The 24051-nt window shown below is 42.7% G+C and overlaps 2 protein-coding genes across 12 annotated transcripts in view; one reads left to right on the top strand and one right to left on the bottom strand.

The window, feature by feature from the left end:
• Window positions 1-24051, bottom strand: part of LOC143017884 (potassium channel subfamily K member 1-like) — an 87073-nt gene that overhangs the window by 12002 nt on the left and 51020 nt on the right. For 9 of the 11 annotated variants that reach the window (XM_076172912.1, XM_076172913.1, XM_076172909.1 and 6 more), the window contains exon 7: window positions 23984-24001. The exons of the other annotated variants lie outside the window; for them this stretch is intronic. In XM_076172912.1, coding sequence (XP_076029027.1) covers window positions 23984-24001 — 18 coding nt within the window. The remainder of the gene's footprint in view (window positions 1-23983; window positions 24002-24051) is intronic. 11 annotated transcript variants of the gene reach the window in all.
• On the top strand, window positions 8260-9680 carry LOC143017886 (uncharacterized). The gene is made up of 2 exons (XM_076172920.1): window positions 8260-8760; window positions 8917-9680. Exons 1-2 carry the CDS (start codon window positions 8423-8425, stop codon window positions 9509-9511), a joined length of 933 nt encoding a protein of 310 aa, XP_076029035.1. The 5' UTR covers window positions 8260-8422; the 3' UTR covers window positions 9512-9680.

Raw genomic sequence — 24051 nt, forward strand, 5'->3', positions numbered from 1 at the left:
TGTTTCGGAAGACAGTCAAGCATAAGTACACATGGGAGAGGGTGGTGGAGGAAAGGGTGGTAGATAGAGCGCTAATGGATTATGTAGTGGTAAATAGGATTATGATAGGAAGAGTTAAGGATGTACATGTGCTAAGGGGAGTGGGTGGGGGAATATCAGATCATTTTTTGGTGGAAGGTAAGCTGAGAGTGGAGGATAGATGGAGAAAGAGGAAAGGGACAAAAGGTAGGGAGGTTCTTAGAGTGAACTCCTTGAATGAAAAGGAAAAGGAGAAGGAGTACGAAAAGAAGCTGAAGGAGGAGTGGGAGGGAGTAAAGGATGGAGCAGAGATGGGTGTGGAGGAGGAATGGAGATGGTTCAAGGAGGGAGTCTTAAAGTGTGCAAGGATGGTGTGTGGAACAAGAAGGACAGGGGGAAATAGAAGAAAGGGTAGTGAATGGTGGGATGAGGAAACAAAGAAGGTTGTAGAAGAGAAGAAGCGAGTATTCACAGATTGGTTACAAAAGAGGACGGGGGAGTCATATGAGAGGTACAAAGAAAAGAAAAGAGAAGTAAAGCAAAAGGTAAAGGAGGCAAAGAGGAGAGCAGATGTGAAATGGGGTAAGAGTATGACAGAAAATTTTGAAAGTAATAAAAAGATGTTTTGGAAAGAAATTAAGAGAGGAAGAGGAGGCGAATCAAGTAGGGAAGAAAAGGTAAAAGGTGCAGATGGAGAGATGATAATGGAAGAGAAGCCAGTAAGGGGAAGATGGGCAGAATATTTTAGGGAGTTGCTATATGTGAAGGAGGATAGGGAAGGAAAGATAGCTGCAGTGGGAAATGCGAAGAAAATGAGAGTGATGAGTGAGGAGAATGGAGGAGAAATAAGGAAGGATGAGGTGAAGGCAGTTGTAAAGATGATGAAAGCAGGTAAGGCACCTGGTCTGGATGGATGTCATGCAGAATGTCTGAAAAAGGGAGGTTCAGTGATGGTGGACTGGTTGGTGAGGTTATTTAATGTTTCCTGGAGAGAGGGTAGAGTACCGGAGGACTGGAGAAGTGCCTGTATAGTTCCTCTTTACAAGGGAAAAGGGGACAAGTGTGAATGTAGTAGTTTCAGAGGGATTAGCCTGTTAAGTGTAGTAGGGAAGGCTTATGGGAGGATCTTGATTGAGAGGATTAGGAGAGGAACAGAAGGAGTAATTGGTGAGGAACAGTGTGGATTTAGGACAGGTAGAGGTTGTGTAGATCAGATCTTTGTGGTAAGACAGTTATGTGAGAAAGCTATAGGAAAGGGGAAGGATGTTTTTTGGGCTTTTATGGATCTGGAAAAGGCTTATGATAGGGTAGACAGAAAGGCACTGTGGGAGGTTATGCAGATTTATGGGATAGGAGGAAAGCTTTTGGGAGCTGTCAAGAGTTTTTATGAGAGTAGTAGAGCTTGTGTCAGGATTAGAAATGGAGAGAGTGAGTGGTTTGAAGTAAAGGTGGGACTTCGTCAAGGATGCGTTATGTCGCCCTGGCTGTTCAACTTATACATGGATGGGGTGGTGCGAGAGGTGAATGCTAGGGTAGTGGGTCAGGGATTGGAGATGGTTAAAGAAAATGGAGAAAAGTGGGAGGTGAGTCAGCTGTTGTTTGCGGACGACACTGCGCTTGTGGCGGGGTCAGAGGAGGGATTGAGGAAGCTGGTGGCAGAGTTTGGGAGAGTATGTGATAGAAGAAAGCTAAAGATAAATGTGGGTAAAAGTAAGGTGATGAGATGTACAAGGGGTGAAAGTGGCAGTAGACTGGAAGTGAACATTAAGGGAGAGCGACTGGAGGAAGTGGATAGTTTTAGATACTTGGGTGCAAGTGTAGCAGGAAAAGGTGGAGTGAAGGTGGAAGTAGAATGTAGATTGAGAAAAGTGAGTAAATGCCTTGGTGGATTAAAGAGTGTAATGAGGAATAGACATTTAGGAATGGATGCGAAGAGGAGACTGTATGAAGGAGTGATTGTGCCAACAGCACTGTATGGGGCAGAAACGTGGAACATAAGAGAAGAAGAGAGAAGGAGTTTGAATGTGTTTGAGATGAGGTGTCTGAGAAGTATGGTGGGGGTTACTAGGCTGGATAGAGTGAGAAATGAGGAGGTGAGGAGGAGAATAGGGGTGAAAAAGGATTTGGGAGATAGGGTTGATGAAAGAATATTAGGATGGTTTGGACACATGGAAAGAATGAGTGAAGAAAGACTAGTAAAAGAGGTATGGAAGGCAGATGTGGAGGGAGTGAACATGAGGGGACGTCCTAGGATGAGGTGGATGGATGGGGTGAAGGGGGCTTTGGGGAAGAGGGGAATGTCTGTTGAGGAAGGAAGGGAGAGGACGGAAGACAGAGGTGAGTGGAGAATGGTTGTATATGGATGATGTTGTGATTGCATGAGGAGGAATGGGCGGGGGGGGGGGTAGTATGTGTGAGTAAATTTTGACGCAGCCCGAAGGGATTTCTCCCCGTCCTCTCCTTATATGCAAGGGGGGACGGAGAGGGGGGGTCGCCGATTAAATGAAGCGGCCTTGCTGTGGATGTGCTGTGTCTTGCAACACTGCTTCTGACCCAGGGCGGTGGGCAAGGTGCAGGGATGACCCGTCATCCAGGAGGTGCTTAGATGAGAGGGAGGGTGGGAGGGGTGTGGAGTGTATTTAGGGATGAAATGGGTGGGAGTGTTTTTATGCCTTTCCCTTTTTGGCTACCTCCCTTGAAAGGGGGAAAAAGCCTTGGTATATGTATGTATGTATTCAAGTCTGCTTAAATAGTACCATAAACAGGTCAATATCAGAATTACCCACTTTTGTCCTTTTCAGCTCAGACAAAAGACTTATTCGACACCCTTGCTTCAGAGATAGGGCCAATTTACAACTTTAATGATTATGTAAAGGTCAAATTAGCAAACTTTAGCTCTCATTTCCAAAATATTCACAAGAAACTTACTCTCTCCAAAGATGATATGGCCTGTCGTCACAACAAATCATTGTCACATTGCCATAGGAGACACTGTTTATTACCCAAATCATACTCCTGCTTCTAAACTTTCTCTTAAGTCTCTTGGTCCCTACAGAATAATTGGCAAGAGTCGGGTAATAAAATCAGAGCATGCAATTTGCATGCTTTAAAGTTAAGTTTATCACAACTTGAGGAATTTGTCTGTTTTACACAAACTCTGGTGCTTGCTTTATTCTGCCTACACTCCTTGCTTGAGATACATAATATTTTTCTTTTATCAAGAAAATTCCCTTCACTTAGAAATTACTCATTTACAAAACAAATCATAATATATTTCAACCACTCTTCCCAAGACAATATCCCTCATGCCTTAACAAATATCACTTATTTACTCCTGAGCATATTTTAATTACATTTACAATTTTTTTTAGTAATAACCCACCAAGGGAAACTACCAAACAACCATCAGCTTTGAGCCAATCTGTTGCCCCCTCATAATTGCATTCCAACCACCAACACATCACTCATGATGTCCCCAAAGTAAATATGATTTTTTTCTATATATACTGTAATCGTGTTATAAATTGCATGCTTTTTTAATATTAATTCATAGTAGCTGAGTATTTTTTAATATAAATTTATACTAGCTGTATATTTACCTAGCTATGCTTGTAATGACCTGTTTTCGTATCTCTCTGCATCCAGTTTATTCTTAAAATCTTGTATAGTTTTGGCACTCACTGTTTCTCTGTTTAGTTTGTTCCAGACATCGATCACTATGTGGGAAGCTATTCTTTTTCAAATCTCTTCTGTAACTGTCCTTCTTTAGCTTCTTTTCGTGTCCTTTTCTTTCTCTTCCGTCCCATTTTAATAAGTCATCTCTATCAAGAATTTCCATCCCTTTCATAATTCTGTAAATGGTCAACAAATCACCTCTTTCTCTTCTCTGTTCCAGTGTTGATAGATGTAATTTCTCCAATCTTTGTATGTCAAATTTGATGTTGTAGGTGCCATTTTTGTCACTGCTCTTTGAATTCTTTCTAAAAAAAAATTTCGTGCTAGGTGTCCATAGTGTACATACTCTAGTTTAGATCTTATTAGTGCAACCACTATTTTCTTTACCATTTCTTCATCCATGTAGTCAAAGGTCCCTTTCATTGATCTTAATAAGTTAAAAGTCTCTCCAAATAATTTATTGACATGTATATCAGGTGTCAAGTCACTTGAGAGAAGCGAGTAAATGCCTTGGTGGGTTGAAGAGTGTAATGAGGAATAGACATTTGGGAATGGATGCTAAGAGGAGACTGTATGAAGGAGTGATTGTGCCAACAGCACTGTATGGGGCAGAAACATGGAACATAAGAGAGGAAGAGAGAAGGAGTTTGAATGTGTTTGAGATGAGGTGTCTGAGAAGTATGATGAGGGTTACTAGGCTGGATAGAGTGAGAAATGAGGAGGTAAGGAGGAGAACAGGGGTGGAAAGGGAGTTGGGAGATAGGGTTGATGAAAGAGTATTAGGATGGTTTGGACACATGGAAAGAATGAGTGAAGAAAGACTAGTAAAAGAGGTATGGAAGGCAGATGTGGAGGGAGTGAACATGAGGGGACGTCCTAGGATGAGGTGGATGGATGAGGTGAAGGGGGCTTTGGGGAAGAGGGGAATGTCTGTTGAGGAAGGTCGGGAGAGGACAGAAGACAGGGGTGAATGGAGAATGGTTGTATATGATGTTGTGATGCATGAGGTGGAATGGGCGGGGGGATGGGGGGTGTGGTAGTATGTGTGAGCAAAATTTGACGCAGCCCGAAGGGATTTCTCCCCGTCTTCTCCTCTTATGCATGGGGGGACGGAGAGGGGGGGTCGCCGATTTAATGAAGCGGCCTTGCTGTGGATGTGCTGTGTCTTGCGACACTGCTTGTGACCCAGGGCAGTGGACAAGGTGCAGGGATGACCCGTCATTCAGGAGGTGCTAAGATGGGAGGGAGGGTGGAGGGGTGTGGAGTGTATTGAGGGATGGAATGGGTGGGAATGCTTTTATGCCTTTTCCTTTTTGGCTACCTCCCTTGTAAGGGGGAAAAAGCCTTGGTATATGTTTGTATGTATGTACATACCACTCTCATTTTTCCCCCACTTAAGAAATCTTTCATCCATTCCAGTAGCTTACCTTGTATTCCTCCTATTATCTAATTTTTTCTTATTAACTTTTTATGCGGTACTTTGTCAAAAGCCTTCTGCAAGTCCAAGAAGGCACAATCTGCCCAGCCATCTCTTTCTTGTATTATCTCAATTAATCTTGAGTAAAAGCATATTAAGTTTGTGGTACATAATCTTCCACTTCTAAAGCCAAATTGTTTAGGCTTTACTATTTTATTTTCTTCCAAGTGTTTGATCCATTTGTTTCTGATAACTTTTTCGCCTATTTTTGCTAATGTGCTTGTTAACATATTTTTGCAAATTGTTAGACAACAAATAATTATCAAAATGTCTCACTACACACAGTTTCAGTCAGCTGCAAGAAAACTGGCTGCATCTATTGATCAGTCCTTTATAAACCTTAATAACACAAATGGGCCTGAGGATGACAACTCAGAACCCCACCAATAACCATGGTTTGAATAACCCCCACAATACCCCTCCCACCACAAGTACTACCCAAGCTTCTAATCAAACCCAAGCTATCACAAGTGCAACTCAAACCACTAGCCAGACCATTATTTCTCAAACTACTACAGATATCCAATCTACAAGACCCAACTCACCACCTCTTGAGTCCTCCCACTCAAATTCATAACCATTATACTTATCAACAGTTAACCCCAATATCCCAACATTCTTGAAGGCCAGTAGTATATCTATTTCTGACTATATTGCGGTGTGCGATGTCTATTTTTCTGACAATAACATAACCCAGGACAAACACAAAATGACAGTTCTTAATTGACACTTTGACCCTCACAATGAGTACTGTCAACTTGCTCGCCTCTTGGAATCCAAATTGGAATCTGGCAGAGGTGGGCGTTCCGAACAAATGTTCGCGAACCTTTATCCGCGGATTTGTTCGGACCGGCAAAATCCTGGATTTGGGTTTGGAGGTTCGGATTCGGACCGACGTCAAAAAAGATTCGGACTTCCGGGTTCGGAACGTCTTTTTTTTTTTTGCGAATCCGAACCTCCGTATCCTGGGAAAAATTCGAAAAAACGAAGACGACCAAACATTGGTTTTCAACTTTTCCGCGGTATACAGATGTGGTGACGTCTATGTTTCTGTAACAACTAGAGACGCCTTTGACCATTAGCATTGTGTTTTACTTTATAGCTTCTCTCTACTTCTATTTCAGTATGGGCATGTAAGTGTGTGTGTGTGTCTCAAATGACCACTGCTCGAAATGTGCTCGATATGCAAGCCTGTGTGACTGTGTGTAGTAATGCGAAACAAAGACTAGTAGTACTGCCTGGACTGCCCTTCTTTGAACTTGGAAATATACTCGTGGTGTTTAACTCGTTGCTTTATCTGTACCACACAGACTCGTCATGTGACCGCAGCTGGCTGCCAGCCAATCAGAATGCTTGTTAGTGACGTGCAGCCACCGCGCACGCGCCGGTGACTGCAGCAGCCAATCAGAGCGCTTGTTTAGTGTTTACAAATCTGCACAGTCTGCAGACTTTCTTGTCACCGCGTCCCGTAAGTTACGATTTAGTTAAACAGTGCTACAATAGTCAGACATTCTTCAACCGTTGCACTGACAATACTCTGGAGAGGACACCCAAGGAGGCTAGACTACTCTACTCACATCACACTCACCGCTGACAATGGTTAAGTACGTGACATCCACACCGAGGTCGAGAAACCCAAGTGCTCAGTCTGACACACCAAGGTCCACGAACCCAAGCGGCCTCGCTGAGAGTGAATCTGACGCCAGTGATATCCAACTGCCAGAGTTTTCGAGTCCGGAGCTGATGCCTAGCACAAGTCGAGCCGAGGACATGGACATTGCCGACACCGAGGCCGAGCAAGCCGAGGGAGGTCACGGTTCCAGGAGGGAAAGGGATCTCTACATAGACTGGGGCATTCTCAAGCCCTTCTTCAAGTGTGGTGTCGGCACGGACGCCGGGTTTGCCCTCTGCGCCAAGAAAAATTGCACTGCGAGGCTGAAGCTTCAGAATGACACCAACAGCAACTTGAAGAAGCATTATGCCACCAAGCACCCTTTAGATAGTCCTGCCTTAAAAGCAGCCTTAGATGGCAGCAGCAAACGTGGCTGCTCTGCTTCTGGTGGTGGTCGGGATGCCAAAAGCCTCAGGCAGGGCTGTATTGAGGAGGCTATGGCTGAGAGGTTTGACCAGCAGAAGGCCCTTGACCTGTTTTATGAGGTAAGTTTTACTTTTAAAAGTTCTACTGTTTTAGTATGAAAATAATTTGATAAATTAATTAACTTTAACAAATAAAAATAATTTATAACAAAAATGTAACTTCAAATACTCACACATCTTTTTTATGTTTCAGTGGATTATCCGCGACATGCTGCCCACATGACAACAGAGTCAGAGGCACTCAGGGCCTTCCTCAACTACCTGAACCCTCAGTTCAAGCTGCCGTCCAGGAAAAAAGCTTGGCGACGACATCAAGTATATGAGCGCCAGGGCCAAAAATGAGCTCACCCAGATCATGTCCAAGCAGGACTACCTGGCCACCACTGCCGACAGCTGGTCGAGCCACAACCGGGCCTTCATAGGCTCCACAGTCTCGTGGTTGGACAAGGCCACCCTGGAGAGGACGACGGCAGTCTTGGGCATGAAGGAGGTGAAGGAGAGCCAGACAGCTGAGTACTTGGCGAGGTCCTTGAGCAAGCTGCATGAGGACTTCAGCATCAGCAGGAAGATTCTCTGCACGACCACAGACAATGGCACAAACAATGTAAGTGCATTTGTCAACTTTGCACAAGAGAACGTCGTCATACAACCTGGCGAGGACAAGCCTGACGAAGAGTTGGCTGACGAGCCTCAGGTCATATCTATGGAAGGCCCTGGTCCAGGGTGACGAAGCCGAGGTTAGCCTGCCTAAACACCAGAGGTGTGGTGCACACAATCTGAACCTCCTGGCGTCTGAGGATGTTTCCAAAGTGAGTATAATAATTTTTTTTTTTTAATTTAATAAATTAATAATTTATAAATATTAAATAATTTATTGTTCTTTTGGTAAAAACTAAAAAGATGTAAATTATTATTCATTATTTTTTAATTTGTGAATTGTAATAAAATATTAAATAATAAATATTCTTTTTTCAGGTCCCACAATTGAACCATGGTGGCAGGAATATCTTCAGAAGGTCGGCTGCCAAGGCACAGTCTTTGTGGAATGCCCAGGGCCGCCGAACTGTCGCAGCCAACGAGATAAAGGATGCTATTGGCAAAAAACTTAAAGTCCCTGGCGCGACGAGGTGGAACTCCAGCTATGACAGCTATAAGATGCTTTCTGGCCTGCTACAGGACCTGGACATCCGTAAAAAGATCAATGATCTCTGTACCAGCATGCGCCCCAACCCGATCCCCGCCTTTGTTGATGAGGACAACAAGGTCATCGCCGAGTACGTCAAAGTTATGGCCCCAGTTGCCAATGCTTTGGACAAAATGCAGTCAGACCAGCATGCCTACATGGGGAATTTCCTTCCCAACTTGATGGTGCTCCAGAGGGACTTGAACCTGCTTAGGGACGACAACAGCATCAAGCATGCCAAGCCCCTCGTCACCTACCTCCTGGGGACACAGGAGCACCATGGCAGAGACAAAAAGGGCTTCACTGAAAGGTAGATATTTTTAATATTTTAATATAATATAATAATAATAATATAATATAATTATATAAATAATAAAATAATATAATATTTTATAGTAATTGAAATGAAAAAAAATTAATAATCATTAATCAATAATTAAATTAACTCGTATCTTAATCTTTTCAGGTTTCAACACATGTCTGAGGACCAGGAGAAGCTCCTTGTGACTGCCTTCCACCCCAGGTTCCGTCTAAAGATGGTCAAGTACATATGCAGGACAAATCCTGACTTGTACAACCTGGTGAGGGACAAGATGGTGTCGGACCTTGTGGCCCAAATCAGGTCCAAGGAGGGGGATGTGGCCTCTGCCTCCAGCCAGCCCACCTCCAGGCCACAGTCTGTGGCCAGCCACACCAGCGAGCATGACGAGTTTGCCTTCCTTCTTGAGGACGAGGAGGAGCCTGTGGTGGTGGCCAACCTGGAGGAGGAGGTCGGCAAGGAAGTAGACACTTGGGGCGCCATTCTCGGCACAAGCATCATGAAGATCTCCCTGGCAAACTTCCCCAAGGAGCACAGGCGGCACTGGGTGAACTGTTTCATCAAGTATAACACTCCCCTGCCCTCGTCTGCCTCAGCTGAACGACTCTTCAGCTTCGGCTCGGACATTTTGAGGCCAAAGCGAGCCTCTCTGACCAATCTGAACTTTGAGAACCTGACCTTCATGAAGGGAAACTTGAAGTTGGTTACGAGGGAGAGAGAGAGGGCCGACAAGTTAGAGTGAATCTGTGAAGAGTGAAGACTGAAGTGTTGTGAATTTTTGTTTTAAATGTTTTTACTGTTTTGTTTTGTGAACTTTTGTTTTTACTTTTTATTGTCTTGTATTAATAATTTGTTTTTCTAGTAATAATTTGTTTAATAAATAATGTAGATATCTTAAAAAACACTTTTTTTAAATTAGAAAGCTTTAAATTTAGATTCGGAGATTCGGAATGAGTAAAATTTAGGTTTGGAAATGTTCAGAAGGTATCGGAATTAAGGTTCGCCTTGCTATTTTTTAAAGATTCGGAGTTTCGCGGACAAATGTTCGGAATAAATGTTCGCACCGAATTTTTGAAAATCGAGTTCGCTATTCGGAGGTTTGGAACCCAAAACCGGCGAAGATTCGGGTTCGGCTTCGGAACCCAAAAAAAGGTTCGCGAGCCCACCTCTGGAATCTGGTCTCTCATATGTGGAGTATTGCTCAGAACTCAGGAAATTATTCAGTGACAAAGCAACCAACAACTTCCATTTCCTATTCAAGTTCCTAGAGTTCATGTGTAATCCCTCCTCCTCCTCCTCCCCATTTCATTCTATTGTGACACAGGTCATGGAAGTGTTTAAAACAATCCAATCTTCCCTTACCAGCCCCTCTCCATAGGTCAGAACAAACACCCTTGATGTAAACTATGTTAAAAGTGAAGACGTGGCAAATTTCCTTGAGTTCGCCATGTTTTTCATGGCCTTGGCCATGAGGTGTGAGAGGCCCAGAGAGTTGACATTGACATAAATGACACCTCCCCCTCTAAATACATCTTTGACATAACACATAAATGTGGGATAGATAAATTCAGTTAAGCCCAACCAGCTAGGATAAATACAATCTCTTCCATCAACAATACACCAACTCACCCAACACCCCATAACTCCCCCTGGCACTGCCTGGTGTGATTATCAATTGTCAAATTCCCATAACACTCAGGACTGCGGGCAATGCTCAAGACAAAATATGTATTCCATTCACAACACAATTTCACACTTTGATGCTGAGTGTAGCGCTTCAACAATCAGGCAGGACCCACCCCACATACAACCTACAATACAACCAACAACTCCTTCAACCACTCAGCTAATCTAGGTGTCAACCAGACAAGACCCCAAAGGTCATTAGGCAACCCAGGATACACCTACTGTTCCTTCATTCAGATAGAAACTGCAACCAACAAAACCATCAAACCCCAGACCCAACCTCCAAGCTAGACCATGCTCAATTCACAATACCTTTGCTCACTCTGATAATGAGTGTCTTGCTAAAAACCCCTGCCCATTGGCACCCACACTAAGTTCAAAATCCATGACTCAGCATCAGAGAACACAATCACCATTACTCACACCATGACCACAGCCCCTCAATCAACAGCAAAGATGCCCTTCAACTCACAATAGGAAACCACAACTAAATAATTTCCCTCCAACATGCAAATCCTGCACACAAAATTGACAGAGAACACAATCACCATTACTCACACCATGACCACAGGCCCTCAATCAACAGCAAAGATGCCCTTCAACTCACAATAGCCACAACCAAATAATCTCCCTCCAACATGCAAGTCCTGCACACAAAACAGACAGTCTGAGGAATGCAAAACAGCTCCCTGGAACAGGATCCCATAATGTCACACATAGGTGAACCTGAGGCCCTATGCTTCTGGGGCACAGTAGGGGACACCCTATGCACATTTCTAATAGACACAGGCACAAAGACAAACATATCACAGTCCATATGTACACAGTTAGGTGACAGCTACCCTACAGAGATATCACACCTTCAAGGGGCCATACTAGGTGGTGCTCACCTCGAATGTGATGATATACTAGGACTAGAGTTTCTAGCCAATTATAACATATCAATAGATACCAACTCTGCTACGCTCAGGCTGGGTAACACTAAGATTCCTTTCTCCCCTAACTTGGTGCTTTTAGGTGGTCTGTTAAGCACACTCTGTACTCATCCTTATGCCTTGCATCATCCCACCCCTTGCACCCCTTTCTCACCACACAAATTCTCACCAACACCTAAGTGACTATCTTACCTGGCGAGAGCTGGATCATCACCACAATCATACTTGGTACACTACCAGACCAAGATATAATAATTTCCCCAGACACATGTAAGAGAAAGAATCTTCATATGCCTGTTGTTTGGGATAGAGTTAGGTTAGATAAACTAGTGCTAATTTTACTGGAGAACATCTCAAATACCCCAGTTAAACTGAAGAAACACACACAGATAGGTATGGGTCAGCTATACATAAACCTTATTGAGGATATCTTAGTTGTAGACTTCCCTGAAGCCAAAAAGAGGCTTATAAACCTTCTTCAATCCCATCGAAAGGCAATTGCCTTAGACAGTGAACCATTGGGAAAAACCTCATTGGTACAACACCACATCAACACCCCTCCCAACACGAGCCCTGTTTACATGCCACCATACAGGATCCCTGAGATCAGGAGGAAAATATTTTTAGATCAAATTGAGAAAATTCTAGAACAAGGTGTTATAAGCCACTCACACTTCCTGCGGAACTCCCCCTTATTCCTGGTCCCAAACAAGGATGAGTCCTACAGACCAGTAATTGTTTTCTGTAACATGAACATAAACATGATAAAAGACGCAATGCCAATGCCAATTATGGGTGGCATTTTACAGTCTTTAGGCCAAGGAAACACAGTCTTCTCAATACTTGATATAAAATCAACATTCTGGCAAATCGAACTCTCCCCACTCTCAAAACCTCTCACAGCATTTAGCACTGACAAGGGTCATTTCGAATTTGATTGAATGCCCTTTGGATTAAAAAATGACCCTAGTACACAACACCTGATGAAAGCCTTTTTAAAGACAAATTAGGCAAACCCCTTTTTGTCTACCTATACAACTTAACCCCTTCACTATGGGACACATCGCACGTCTGGCAGCATTAGCTGCCAGACGTGCGATGTTGTGTCATAATACTCTCATTATAAAAAATAAAGTCACTGGTCTATCGCTCGTTCTCTTTCACCCGTGAATTTTGATAACCATAGAAAATATGATGAAGCCAGTTTACAGAGTATGGGGGTCACGCAGGTATGACTACAATAAATATAATCAAGTCGCCGACGTCGGCATCCACGTGTACCCACTTGCTCCTCATGATGCCTACGTAGGCATCACTGAATGGAAGGGGTTAATAATATTTTCCCCTACAATGGAAGACCTTCTTGACACCCTTCAGTACATCTTACATACCATCAGCAATGCTGGCCTCAAGATTCAATTGGTGATGTGCAAATTCTTGAAAAGGAAAATTACATTCCTTGGTCATACTGTGGACAAGGTAGGAATATAAACTCAGATAAAATCAGAGTCACTGCTGATTTTCTCAGCCCAATGAGCATAGACCAACTCCGTTCTTTTGTTGGCACAGCTGCATATTACAGACACTTCATGGAAGGCTTTGCTGAAATGACTGCCCCACTTACCAAATTCACATATATGAATGTACCTTTCAAATGGGACTCTGAGGAAGAAGAATGCTTCCAGAAAGTGAAACCGTCATTATACAGGGCACTTATCCTGGCATTCCCTGATTTCACAAAGGAATTCTTTCTGTTCATGGATGGATCCTCTCTTGGAGTAGGAGCTGTTCTACAACAAATAGATTCAAAAGGAAAACAGAGCAATTGCATATAGAAGACGTGTGTTGAACCTTGCAGAGAGTACCTACTCCACCACCCACTTGGAAGCCCTAGCAATTGTCTGGGCTCTGAAACATTTCTAAGAACTCCTAGGACACAAGATCACAGTCATGACAGACCATCAACCACTGACAGAGTTTTTCAAAGGATAAACCTTGCAAGGTAAGGTTGCTAGATGGCACAACCATTTTGGAGTTCAACCCAGAGATTGCCTACATAAAAGACAAAGCTACTGTTGTGGCAGACACACTTAGCAGAAACCCTCTGATTGCAACAGTACCAACCACTTACTGTATTTAACCCCAGGAACTTCAAAAGGAACAGAGAAATAACCCAATTTGGTCACATGTAATTCTCCACCTAGAAATGGGAATCACACTTGAAAGAAAGCCTCCTGTCTCCTTTCAGGAATTACATCTAAAGGATGGGTTTTTTTGGAAAGTCACTACTGGAACATTCCAAACTAATTCCAAACTCTCTAATTCCTAGATTCTTTTCAATGGTCCACAATAGCCCCATCACTGGACACTCCAGGAGAGACAAAATATTTGGCAAAAACCAGGCATGTTTATTTCTGGTCTAAGATATGCACCAACATCACTCATCACCTAGAACATTGCGCTGCCTGTAGCCAACTTCGTGGAACTGACTTCAGACCACTCCAGATTGGCGAGGTACCCATCCTCTCAGAACCTTGGGACGTATAGTTATTGATCTGAAGTTACCTCCAAGCCGTCAAGGTTTCCATTATGTCTTGGCTGTGGTAGACTACTTCTCCAAATACATGATCTTAGTACCCCTACCAGATAAATTGGCAGAAACATTGGCCCAAGCCTTAGTGGACATTTTTTTGTAAATACAACATACCTCATCAAATACTCTAAGATTTTTGAAACAAGGTTCCCCAAAACATAGGTAATACCACATCAACAGGATATATTCTACAACATACCATCCCCAAGGGAATGGACTTGTAGAGAGAATGAACAAAAAGATCCTCGAAGTCCTCCGTCCTCTCCAAGAGTGTCTTTGTGACACATGGGAGGACTGGCTTCCACAAGTATTTGGCCAACCCCTATGTATGCCTTATGACATTATATACCATAGAAGACTATGTAAAGTGCATAGAACTTGTTATGCACTTAATCCATAAGTTAGAAAAAATCTCAAACAAGAAAAACAACAGTCACAGTTGAGACAACATAGACTCTCTTGATCCCTGACCCTCACTCCAGGTGATGTTGTCATGCTTAAACACCACAACAGACCAAACAAACTCACACCAAAATTCTTGGGCCCCCTTGTGATAGTGGAAGCTCTAGGTAACAACTACTACTTGATAGACCCATCTGATGACAACCAATAAAATCATCACTTGACACCAACATTATTTTACACAGACATGGTCTCTTTCCAGACCAACCTTCACCTACCACCCACCATCATTCACCCACAAATAAGAAACCTCAACCCCCTACCTTTCACATGTCATTATGCTCCAGACAGTAACTCACTCTAACAAGCTCAGATTCTCTCCCCCCCTTAGGTTGCAGAATGTCATGCATACCTGAAAGTGATCATGATCTCTTTTCACCAAAACTATTCCTGCTGTAATCCATTCTCTACTCTACTTTGGATTGTGTTCACTATGGCAGAATCATACATCCATATATTTTCCTATATACTCACAACTCAAACAGTAAATTAATCAGACACCCCTACCTCTTCTCAACTTCAAAAGACGGGAAAACTTGTCCTAAAGTACACAGCTGCCCTCAATGAGATAGGGTACTGCAAGGATCTGTATTGGTTCCAATAATGTTTTCTATTTATGTGAATGACATGGATGATGATGTGAAATGTTACATGAGCTTCTTTGCAGACAACACCAAACTGTGATGGAAAGTAAAAACTGAAAAGGATTGCAAATCACTGCAGGAAGACCTGAATAAGATATGGAATTGGAGTCAGAAATGGGAAGTGGACTTCAATATTAAGAAGTGTAGCATAATGGAGTTTGGAAAAAGCAAAAACAGAATATCAGGACAATATAAAATTGGAACCAAGGAGGTAAAGAAGGAGAGATCCAAAAAAAATTTGGGTGTAATTATCTCAAATGACTTGTCCTATGACAAACAGATAAACAAAATTGTCAGAGGTCCTGGAGCTGCAACGTCTACGTCGTGGGACCACCCCCCAACCCCAAGAGTTGGGGGCCAAACAGCGGCATCTACCCCTGGCCATCAGCTCTACGCAGATGGCACCGATCCCCAAGGAGGAGCTACGCCTACCTGGGGGAGTACCACAATCCTTTTTTTCCAACACACAATGTTACGTTTTTTCTGCACTGAGGGGTCATTTTCCGGCGATCACCCCTCTTCTTCTACTTTTAGCCGGAGATGTAGAGAGCAATCCTGGGCCCACCACAAAATACACATGCCCAACATGCTCTAAATCCATTACTTCGAGCAGACAGACAAAGGGCTCAGTTCAGTGCAATATGTGCAAAAACTGGGCCCACCTCACTTGTACAACACTTGCTGACACAAACCAATACACAAACACTTGGACATGTTCTACCTGCCCTCCAGTAACCCCAATCCCACCTCCCCAACCACAGCCAACACCCTTACCCACTCACAATTTCCCTTTGCCCTTACCCCCGATTAGTACTCCCCTTCCTTTGTCCCCGATCTCTCCTTTCCCCCCCTCTGACCCAGATCCTACACCTTCCCCACTACCACCCCAACCTCAACCCCAAACGGCAACATACAACACATACAAAACACACAACATCAACATATTACAACACAACATTGACGGTATAAACACTAAAAAACATGAACTTGAACACTTTCTTAAACAACACAACATACACATTGCAATTCTACAAGAAACAAAATTAAGACACTCACACAAAACACCATCATTTCATAATTACACCACCATCAGACAAGACCGGACTGACGGCAATGGCGGTGGACTCATCACCCTGATCCACCATTCCATCTGTTTTGTGGACACAAGTGCCACAACCAAAATTCTCCTCCCTACCACAGATAACACAACAGAAACCCAATCCATTCGTATCCGCACAGGCAACAATTCAACACTAACAATAGTTAACATGTACATTCCCCCCCAATCATCCCCCACAGTTCCAAACACCTTCAGACCTCAACTCAGCCAACTAACCTCAATCCCTAACCTGATCATGGGTGGTGACTTCAACGCCAAGTCGTCTGCCTGGTTTGTCGACAACCCTGACACAGACAGAGGGCTTGATATACAGACTCAATTCGACTCATTGACTATCATGAACAACACGCATAATCATACACATATCCCATACCAAGCCCTCTACACTCCCTCCTCTCCTGATATCACCTTTTGCTCCCCCTGCCTAACCCCAACAACATCATGGAGAGTGGTCGGAGCCCTTGGTTCTGACCACCTTCCAATCATCATCACCACCAAAACAAGATGCACCCCAGCTGGCCACAGACACACTTACACCAATTACAAGAGAGCTAACTGGGAAGCCTTTAATGAAGAGACAGAACAACATTTTGAAACACTTAACAGTACACCAATCACAAACATAAACAATGCTGTGCACGCTTTTAATACAATCATACAAAACGCAGACAAGAGATACATCCCTAGAGGCAACAGAAAATCACACAACCCCAACTTCACACCAGAAATCCAAGGCCTCATCAGACAACGTGACACACTTAAACACGATACCCCCACACCTATCCCTCAAAACATAGCAGACCAAATACAAACACTAAACACTGTGATTGCCAATAAAATACATGAACAAAAAACACAAAATTGGCAAAACTTTATCAATACACTTGATCACAAAACAAACACCAGCAAATTGTACAAAACACTCAACAGCATCACACTATCCAACACTAACACTACACGCTCTCACGCAGCAATAATCACAACAACAGATAACCTACCCTCAAACAGACAACAAGCAAATGCACTCATACGTCATTTTGCACAGACAAGCCATCTTACATCTCACCCTGACGACCGACGCACCATTCGACGTAAGAAAGACTTTCCCACAGACTCAGACTATACACCCTTCATAGACAGTCAGACAAAACTCATATTGCATAGTCTCAAGCACTCATCTGCCTGTGGCCCTGATAACATAAGCAACATACACCTAAAACACATTGGACCACAAGGTATACACGCACTCACAAACATTGCAAACTACAGCTATTCACACAACACAATACCCGACATCTGGAAGCATGGTAAAATAATCACCATTCCAAAACCGAACAAAGACCCAACAATCCCAACATCGCACCGCCCAATCACACTTCTCTGCACCCCCTCTAAAGTCATTGAACGCCTAATACTTAAACTTGTCACACCATATATTCCCCTTGCTGACTCACAACACGGTTTTAGGCCACTACACTCCACAAACACTCTTCTGACAAACCTCACACAAAGAATTTTAGATGGCATCAATTCAGATAGGCCCCACCACAGAACACTTCTTATAACATTGGACATTAGTAAAGCTTTTGATGCTATCCCCCGCCACAACCTAACAAATAAAATATATAACACAGACATGCACAATAACACCAAAAGATGGCTGGCCAATTATCTGGCAGGCAGGAATGCTCATGTGTCATATAATGGCCAATCATCGCACATCAGAAACATTAAGAACGGAGTACCACAGGGCTCGGTTCTATCCCCCACATTATTTAATCTATACATGCATGACTTACCCACGCCAGACACCTCAGAAATACAAATCTCTTCCTACGCAGACGACATAACAATCACATGCACACATCGTAACACAGACAAAGCTGCAGAAATAATCCAGCCTTACCTTGACACACTCAACACATGGTTCATCACAAACAGACTCAAAATAGCTCCAACCAAATCTACAGCAACACTTCTCACCAACTGGACAAAAGAACACAAATACATACCTCATCTCTACATCAACAACACTCTAATACCACACACAAACACACCGAAAATTCTTGGTGTAACATACAATACATCCATGTCTTTCAAACAACACCTCACAACCATAAAAAACAAATGCACACCTAGACTTAACGCACTTAAGTCAATCACTGGAACAACATTTGGACAAAACAAAGAAACTAATATAACAATATACAAACAATGCATACGCTCAGTGATGAATTATGCGAGTCCTGCATGGGCTCCTAATCTCAGTGAGACACACCACAACACCCTTCAAATCATACAAAACAAAGCCCTAAAAACAATTACAGGCTGCACAAATACATCACCTACAGACCATTTACACCATGAAACAAAAGTCCTCAAAGTCAAAGACCACCTCGACATGAGAGGCACACAAACACTTGCTGCAGCCACCACAAACACATCACACCCGCTACACTACATAGCAGAACACCCACACACACCAAGAAACATTAAAACTACACCCAAAGACCTTTATTTCACACAGATACTCTCTTCTCTTCCTCCACAACCACCGAATACCAGCCTCCGGAAACATATTCATAATCATATCACTCACCGCTCCATTAACACACTGAAAGACAACACACTGCTGCATGCCAGACCCCCTGATATCCACCCTTCTGAATCCTCTCTCCCACGTAAGGACAGAGTCCACTTGGCCAGACTGCGATGCGGTCACCACCCAGCACTTCTAAGCTACCAGAAGAGGCTGGACGACTGTGTTGTGAACAGCTGCCCAGGATGTAACACTTCACCCCATACCATACAACACATAATGGAAGACTGCATTATACACAATCATGCACGCGAACAACACAACATACACTCTATAAAGGATTTGTGGGAAAACCCAGTTTCGGCTGTGGCCTTCCTTGGGGAGACGGGACTGCTCGGACAGACAGTCTAGGGAACGACAACAACAACAACAAAATTGTCAGAGAATCCTACAACATGCTATGATCAATAAAAGTGGCATTTACATATTTGGATGAATAAATGATTTTAAAAATATTGGTCACACTGATAAGGCCTAGACTAGAATATGCAGTGACATTGTGGTCACCCAGTACCAAAAATAATATAAAGAAAATAGAAAGAATCCAGAGAGCAGCCACAAAAATGGCACCTGCACTTGCAAACTTGTCATATGAGGAGAGATTGGCTAAACTGGAGTTACCGACTCTGGAGCAAAGAAGAGAGAGAGGTGACCGACTGACCATCTACAGAATCATGAAAGGCACAGAAATACTTGATAGAGAGGACTTGTTAAACTGGGACAGGAGAAGCACAAGAGGACATGGAAAGAAAATAAAAAAAACATAGCTACAAAAGAGATTTGAAGAAAAAAGTTTTCCACATAGAGTGGTGGACACTTGCAACAAACTGGACAATGAAATAGTGTGCACAAAAACCATTCATGAGTTTAAGAGCAAACTAGACACTGTGAGATACAAAGGCGGGACACCACAAGCGTAGCTCCCCTTCCCGCAAAATACAACTAGGTAAACTACCATGTGGTTCTGCTCAACCTCATTGATGCAAACACATTCAAACTCCCTCTCACTTCCTCTCTTATGTTCCATGTTTCTGCCTCATACAGTGCTGTTGGCACAATCACTCCTTCAAGAGCAAACTAGACACTGCGAGATACAAAAGTGGGACACCACGAGTGTAGCTCCCCTTCCCGCAAAATACAAATACAAAATACAATCTCCTCATAGCATCCATTCCCAAATGTCTATTTCTCATTACAATTTTTAATCCACCAAGGCATTTACTCACTTCTCTCAATCTACATTCTACCTCCACCTCCACTCCTCCCTTTCCTGCCACATTCGCACCCAAGTATCTAAAACTATCCACTTCCTCTAGTGTCTCACCCTTAATACTCATTTCTAGTCTGCTGCCACTTTCTCCCCTTGTACATCTCATCACCTTACTTTTACCCACATTTATCTTTAACTTCCTTCTTCTGCACACCTTCCCAAACTCTGTCATTAACCTCCTCAATCCCTCCTCTGATCCTGCCATAAGTGCAGTGTCATCAGTAAACAACAACTGGCTTATCTCCCACTTTTCTCCATTTTCTTTAACCATCTCCAATCCCTGACCCACTACCCTTGCATTCACCTCTTGTACCACCCCATCCATGTGTAAATTGAACAGCCAGGGTGACATAACACATCCCTGACAAAGTCCCACTTTTACCTCAAATCATTTGCACTCTCCATTTCTAATCCTAGCACAAGCTCTACTACTCTCATAAAAACTCTTGACTGCTCTTAACAGTTTTCCTCCTATCCCATATATCTGCAATACCTCCCATAGTGCCTTCCTGTCTACCCTGTCATAAGCTTTTTCCAGATTCATAATAGCCCAAAATACATCCTTATCTTTTCCTATAGCTTTCTCACATATCTGTCTTACCATAAAAATCTGATCTACACAATCCTTACCTGTCCTAAACCCACACTGTTCCTCACCAATTACTCCCTCTGTTACTCTCCCAATCTGCTCAATCAAGACCCTCCGATATGTCTTCCCAACTACACTTAACAAACTGATCCCTCTGAAATTACTACTTACACTTGTCCTCTTTTCCCTTGTAAAGTGGAACAATACAGGCAATCCTCCAGTCCTCTGGCACTCTACCCTCTCTTAAACATTAAATGACCTCACCAGCCAGTCCATCATCACTGCATGACATCCATCCATCCCAGGTGCTTTACCTGCTCTTATCATCATAACTGCTGCCTTCACTTCATCTTTCTTTATTTCTCCTCCATTTTCCTCATTCATCACAGTCATTTTCTTAGCGTTTCCCACTGCACCTACCTTTTCCTCCCTACCCTCCTTCACATTTAAGCAACTCCCTAAAATACCCTGCCCACCTTCCTCTTACTACCTTTTCTTCCATTATCATCTTTCCATCTGCACCTTTTACCTTTTCTTCTCTACTTGATTTGCCTCCTCTTCCTCTCTTAATTTCTTTCCAAAAATTTTTTTTACTACTTTCAAAAATCATCTGTCATACTCTTACCCCTTTTACATCTGCTCTCCTCTTTTATCTTATGCTTTACTTCTCTTCTCTTTACATTGTACCTCTCATATGATTCCCTTGTCCTACTTTGTAACCAATCTATGAAAGCCTGCTTCTTCTCTTCTACACCCTTCTATGCTTCCTCATTCTACCACTCACTACCCTTCCTTCTATTTCCTCCTGTCCTCTTTGTTCCGAACACCATCTTTGCACACCTTATGACTCCCTCCTTGAACCATCCCCATTCCTCCTTCATTCCTATTTCTACTCTATCCTTTACTCCCTCCCACTCCTCTCTAAGCTTCTTCTTGTACTCCTTCTCCTTTTCTTATTCTTTTAAGCAGTTTACTTTAAGTACCTCCCTACCTTCTGTCCTTTTCCTCTTTCTTCATCTATCCTCCACTCTCAACTTACATTCCTCCAAAAAATGATCTGATATTCCCCACTCTCTCCCCGTAGAACATGTACATCCTTAACTCTTCCTACTATACTCCTGGTTACCGCTACACAGTCCAATATCGCTCTACCAACCTTCCATCCACCTTCCTCTCCCATGTGTACTTATGCTTGACTTTCTTCCTCAACACATCTCTACCATCAACTCTCCACTATGATTTTTTCCTGGAAATGAATCAATAGTGGGAGTGATTGGGAAGTATGGATTTCCAGGGGTGGGTGGGGGATGGAGTTGGAGACCCTATTTTAAGAATTATCATCCCTTGGTGAACAATTGATCAAGTCATAATACCTACTTGACTACACCCCATCAAACTTATGATTTACCACCCCCCCTCAACTCCTACTAAAGGTTCACATTAGGTATCGTGTCATACTCCCAATATATATATCTTTTTCCTTGTGTAACCCCCTCACCACTGATCATTTCAGGTAACAGGAGTTACCTCTCGTGGGGAGAGAGGTATTGTGTAACCCTCTATGGAAAATTACAACAAAAACACACACATGAATAAACATATATTCAGACAACCCAGGGTTCCCATTCATGTGATCAATATGTGAAATAATTTGGAATCCAAACAATGTTATTCCAATACACACATTATACTCCGTATATAAATCAATATGGATACTGGTTAAATCACAAGAAACAACCACACAACTTTATAATATATAATACCATGTATGACTGACTAACATCCATGTTACTAAATTTAATTAGAAATAACTGTAAGACTGCCAACCCAACATCAGCATTTCCACTAGTGCAAGAGAGATGCAAACCAGGGGCCAGCAGTCAGTAGGCGAACATAGGTCCAGTGGGATCTATTATGTATTTTAAGTGCCAAATATAGGTGAAAAAAGGCACATGCAAGTTTTATTGCCATTAATACTTGACCTACTGATAAAAATATTTTTACACAGCCAGAAGGCATTTCTCTCTGTCTTCTCTTTTTCTGCATGAGGGGACAGAATGGAGGGTTGTTGATTAAGTGAAGCAACTTTGCTTTATTGCTCCTGATCCCAGGCAGTGGGCAGGATATAGGGATGACCCATCATCCATGAGGAGCTAAGATGAGAGGGAGGAAAGGGTGGTGGATGGGAGTGGAATAAATGAGAGTGAAATGGGTGGGAGTGGTGTAGCAGGTGCTACACAATTAAGATTCTTCCTAAGTTCTAATAATCACAGGTTGTCCATATTGGGAATGAAGATGCCAGATTACTGTTTATAATAATATGGCTCTGGCTGGGACTTGCTACCTAGTCCAGCTGCTGGTGTTCACTACCTCTCGGGCAGCTCCAGTCAAAAGTGTTGACTGGTATTTTTGAATATAGTTGACAGCAGTTATATTTAATATTAATTGTAAAACAATATTTTTCTTAGTTATGACTGATGGTTTACATGATATTAGTAAATGTGTGTGGTTGTGCTGGGTGATTAACCATGCACATATACATATTTTTATTGGAATATAGTGGATTGGTGTACCATATAATTGATGATATCGGGCATGAAAGTTGCACATGACAGAATTCTTTCTTGTGCATGTACATGTGATGGTATGACCATCTTTTGGGGGTGTATTAGGTGTGATACAACCCATGTATATTCCTTTGCATGGTTACAGTAGGTATGTGCTTTTTGACTTGGCTACATCTTTTATAAAGGGGAAAAGCCTTTGGTATACAGATAGGGATGGGAGGTCACCATGAGGTCAGGGGAAAAAAATGATCACTTGTATAAAAAATGTCAAAAGACATTTTTTCATGCAGGTGCATTAACTCCTTGAAAAGCCAAGATAATGACACAGCCCATGTTACAATCATAAATAAATTCAAAATTAAGTATGATAGATGGAGAAAATATGGGAGCCCAGAAGTAGTGTAGCTCCTTTCCATTATACTATAATCAATTAACTTGTTGACTCATTTTGTTTGGTACCCCAAAACAGCAGTCTAAATCTGCCTATGATGTGGTGAGGGGCAGATATGACCCTTCATCCATGAGGTATTAAGATGGGAAGGGTAGTGAATGGCTTTTCAATAAGTGTCAAATGGATGTATATGCTTTGATATGTATTTCCCTAATTGCCTGGCCACAATCAAACTGTCAAAGATGCAACCACCACACAGAAGACATTGAACATCTTATGCTACACTGTCCCACAACAACAACACAATATTTCTTCCCTCAATGAACTATAGGCCCGTCTGGTGGCTGTTGCCGATTACCTGGAAGCCATGGGTCTTCTGCAAGAGAAACCAGGGGAAATGGATTGATTGATTGATCTAGTTGTATT

Source organism: Oratosquilla oratoria, chromosome 33 (genome assembly GCF_046742065.1).
Source record: "Oratosquilla oratoria isolate Oo_2021 chromosome 33, ASM4674206v1, whole genome shotgun sequence".
NCBI lineage: Eukaryota > Metazoa > Arthropoda > Malacostraca > Stomatopoda > Squillidae > Oratosquilla > Oratosquilla oratoria.

Excerpts from the sequence above, each read along its gene's own strand:
- LOC143017886 (XM_076172920.1), top strand. The coding sequence starts at position 8,423 with ATGCTTTCTGGCCTGCTACAGGACCTGGACATCCGTAAAAAGATCAAT. Across the intron at positions 8,761-8,916 it reads AAAAAGGGCTTCACTGAAAG|GTTTCAACACATGTCTGAGG; the intron begins GTAGATATTTTT and ends TAATCTTTTCAG.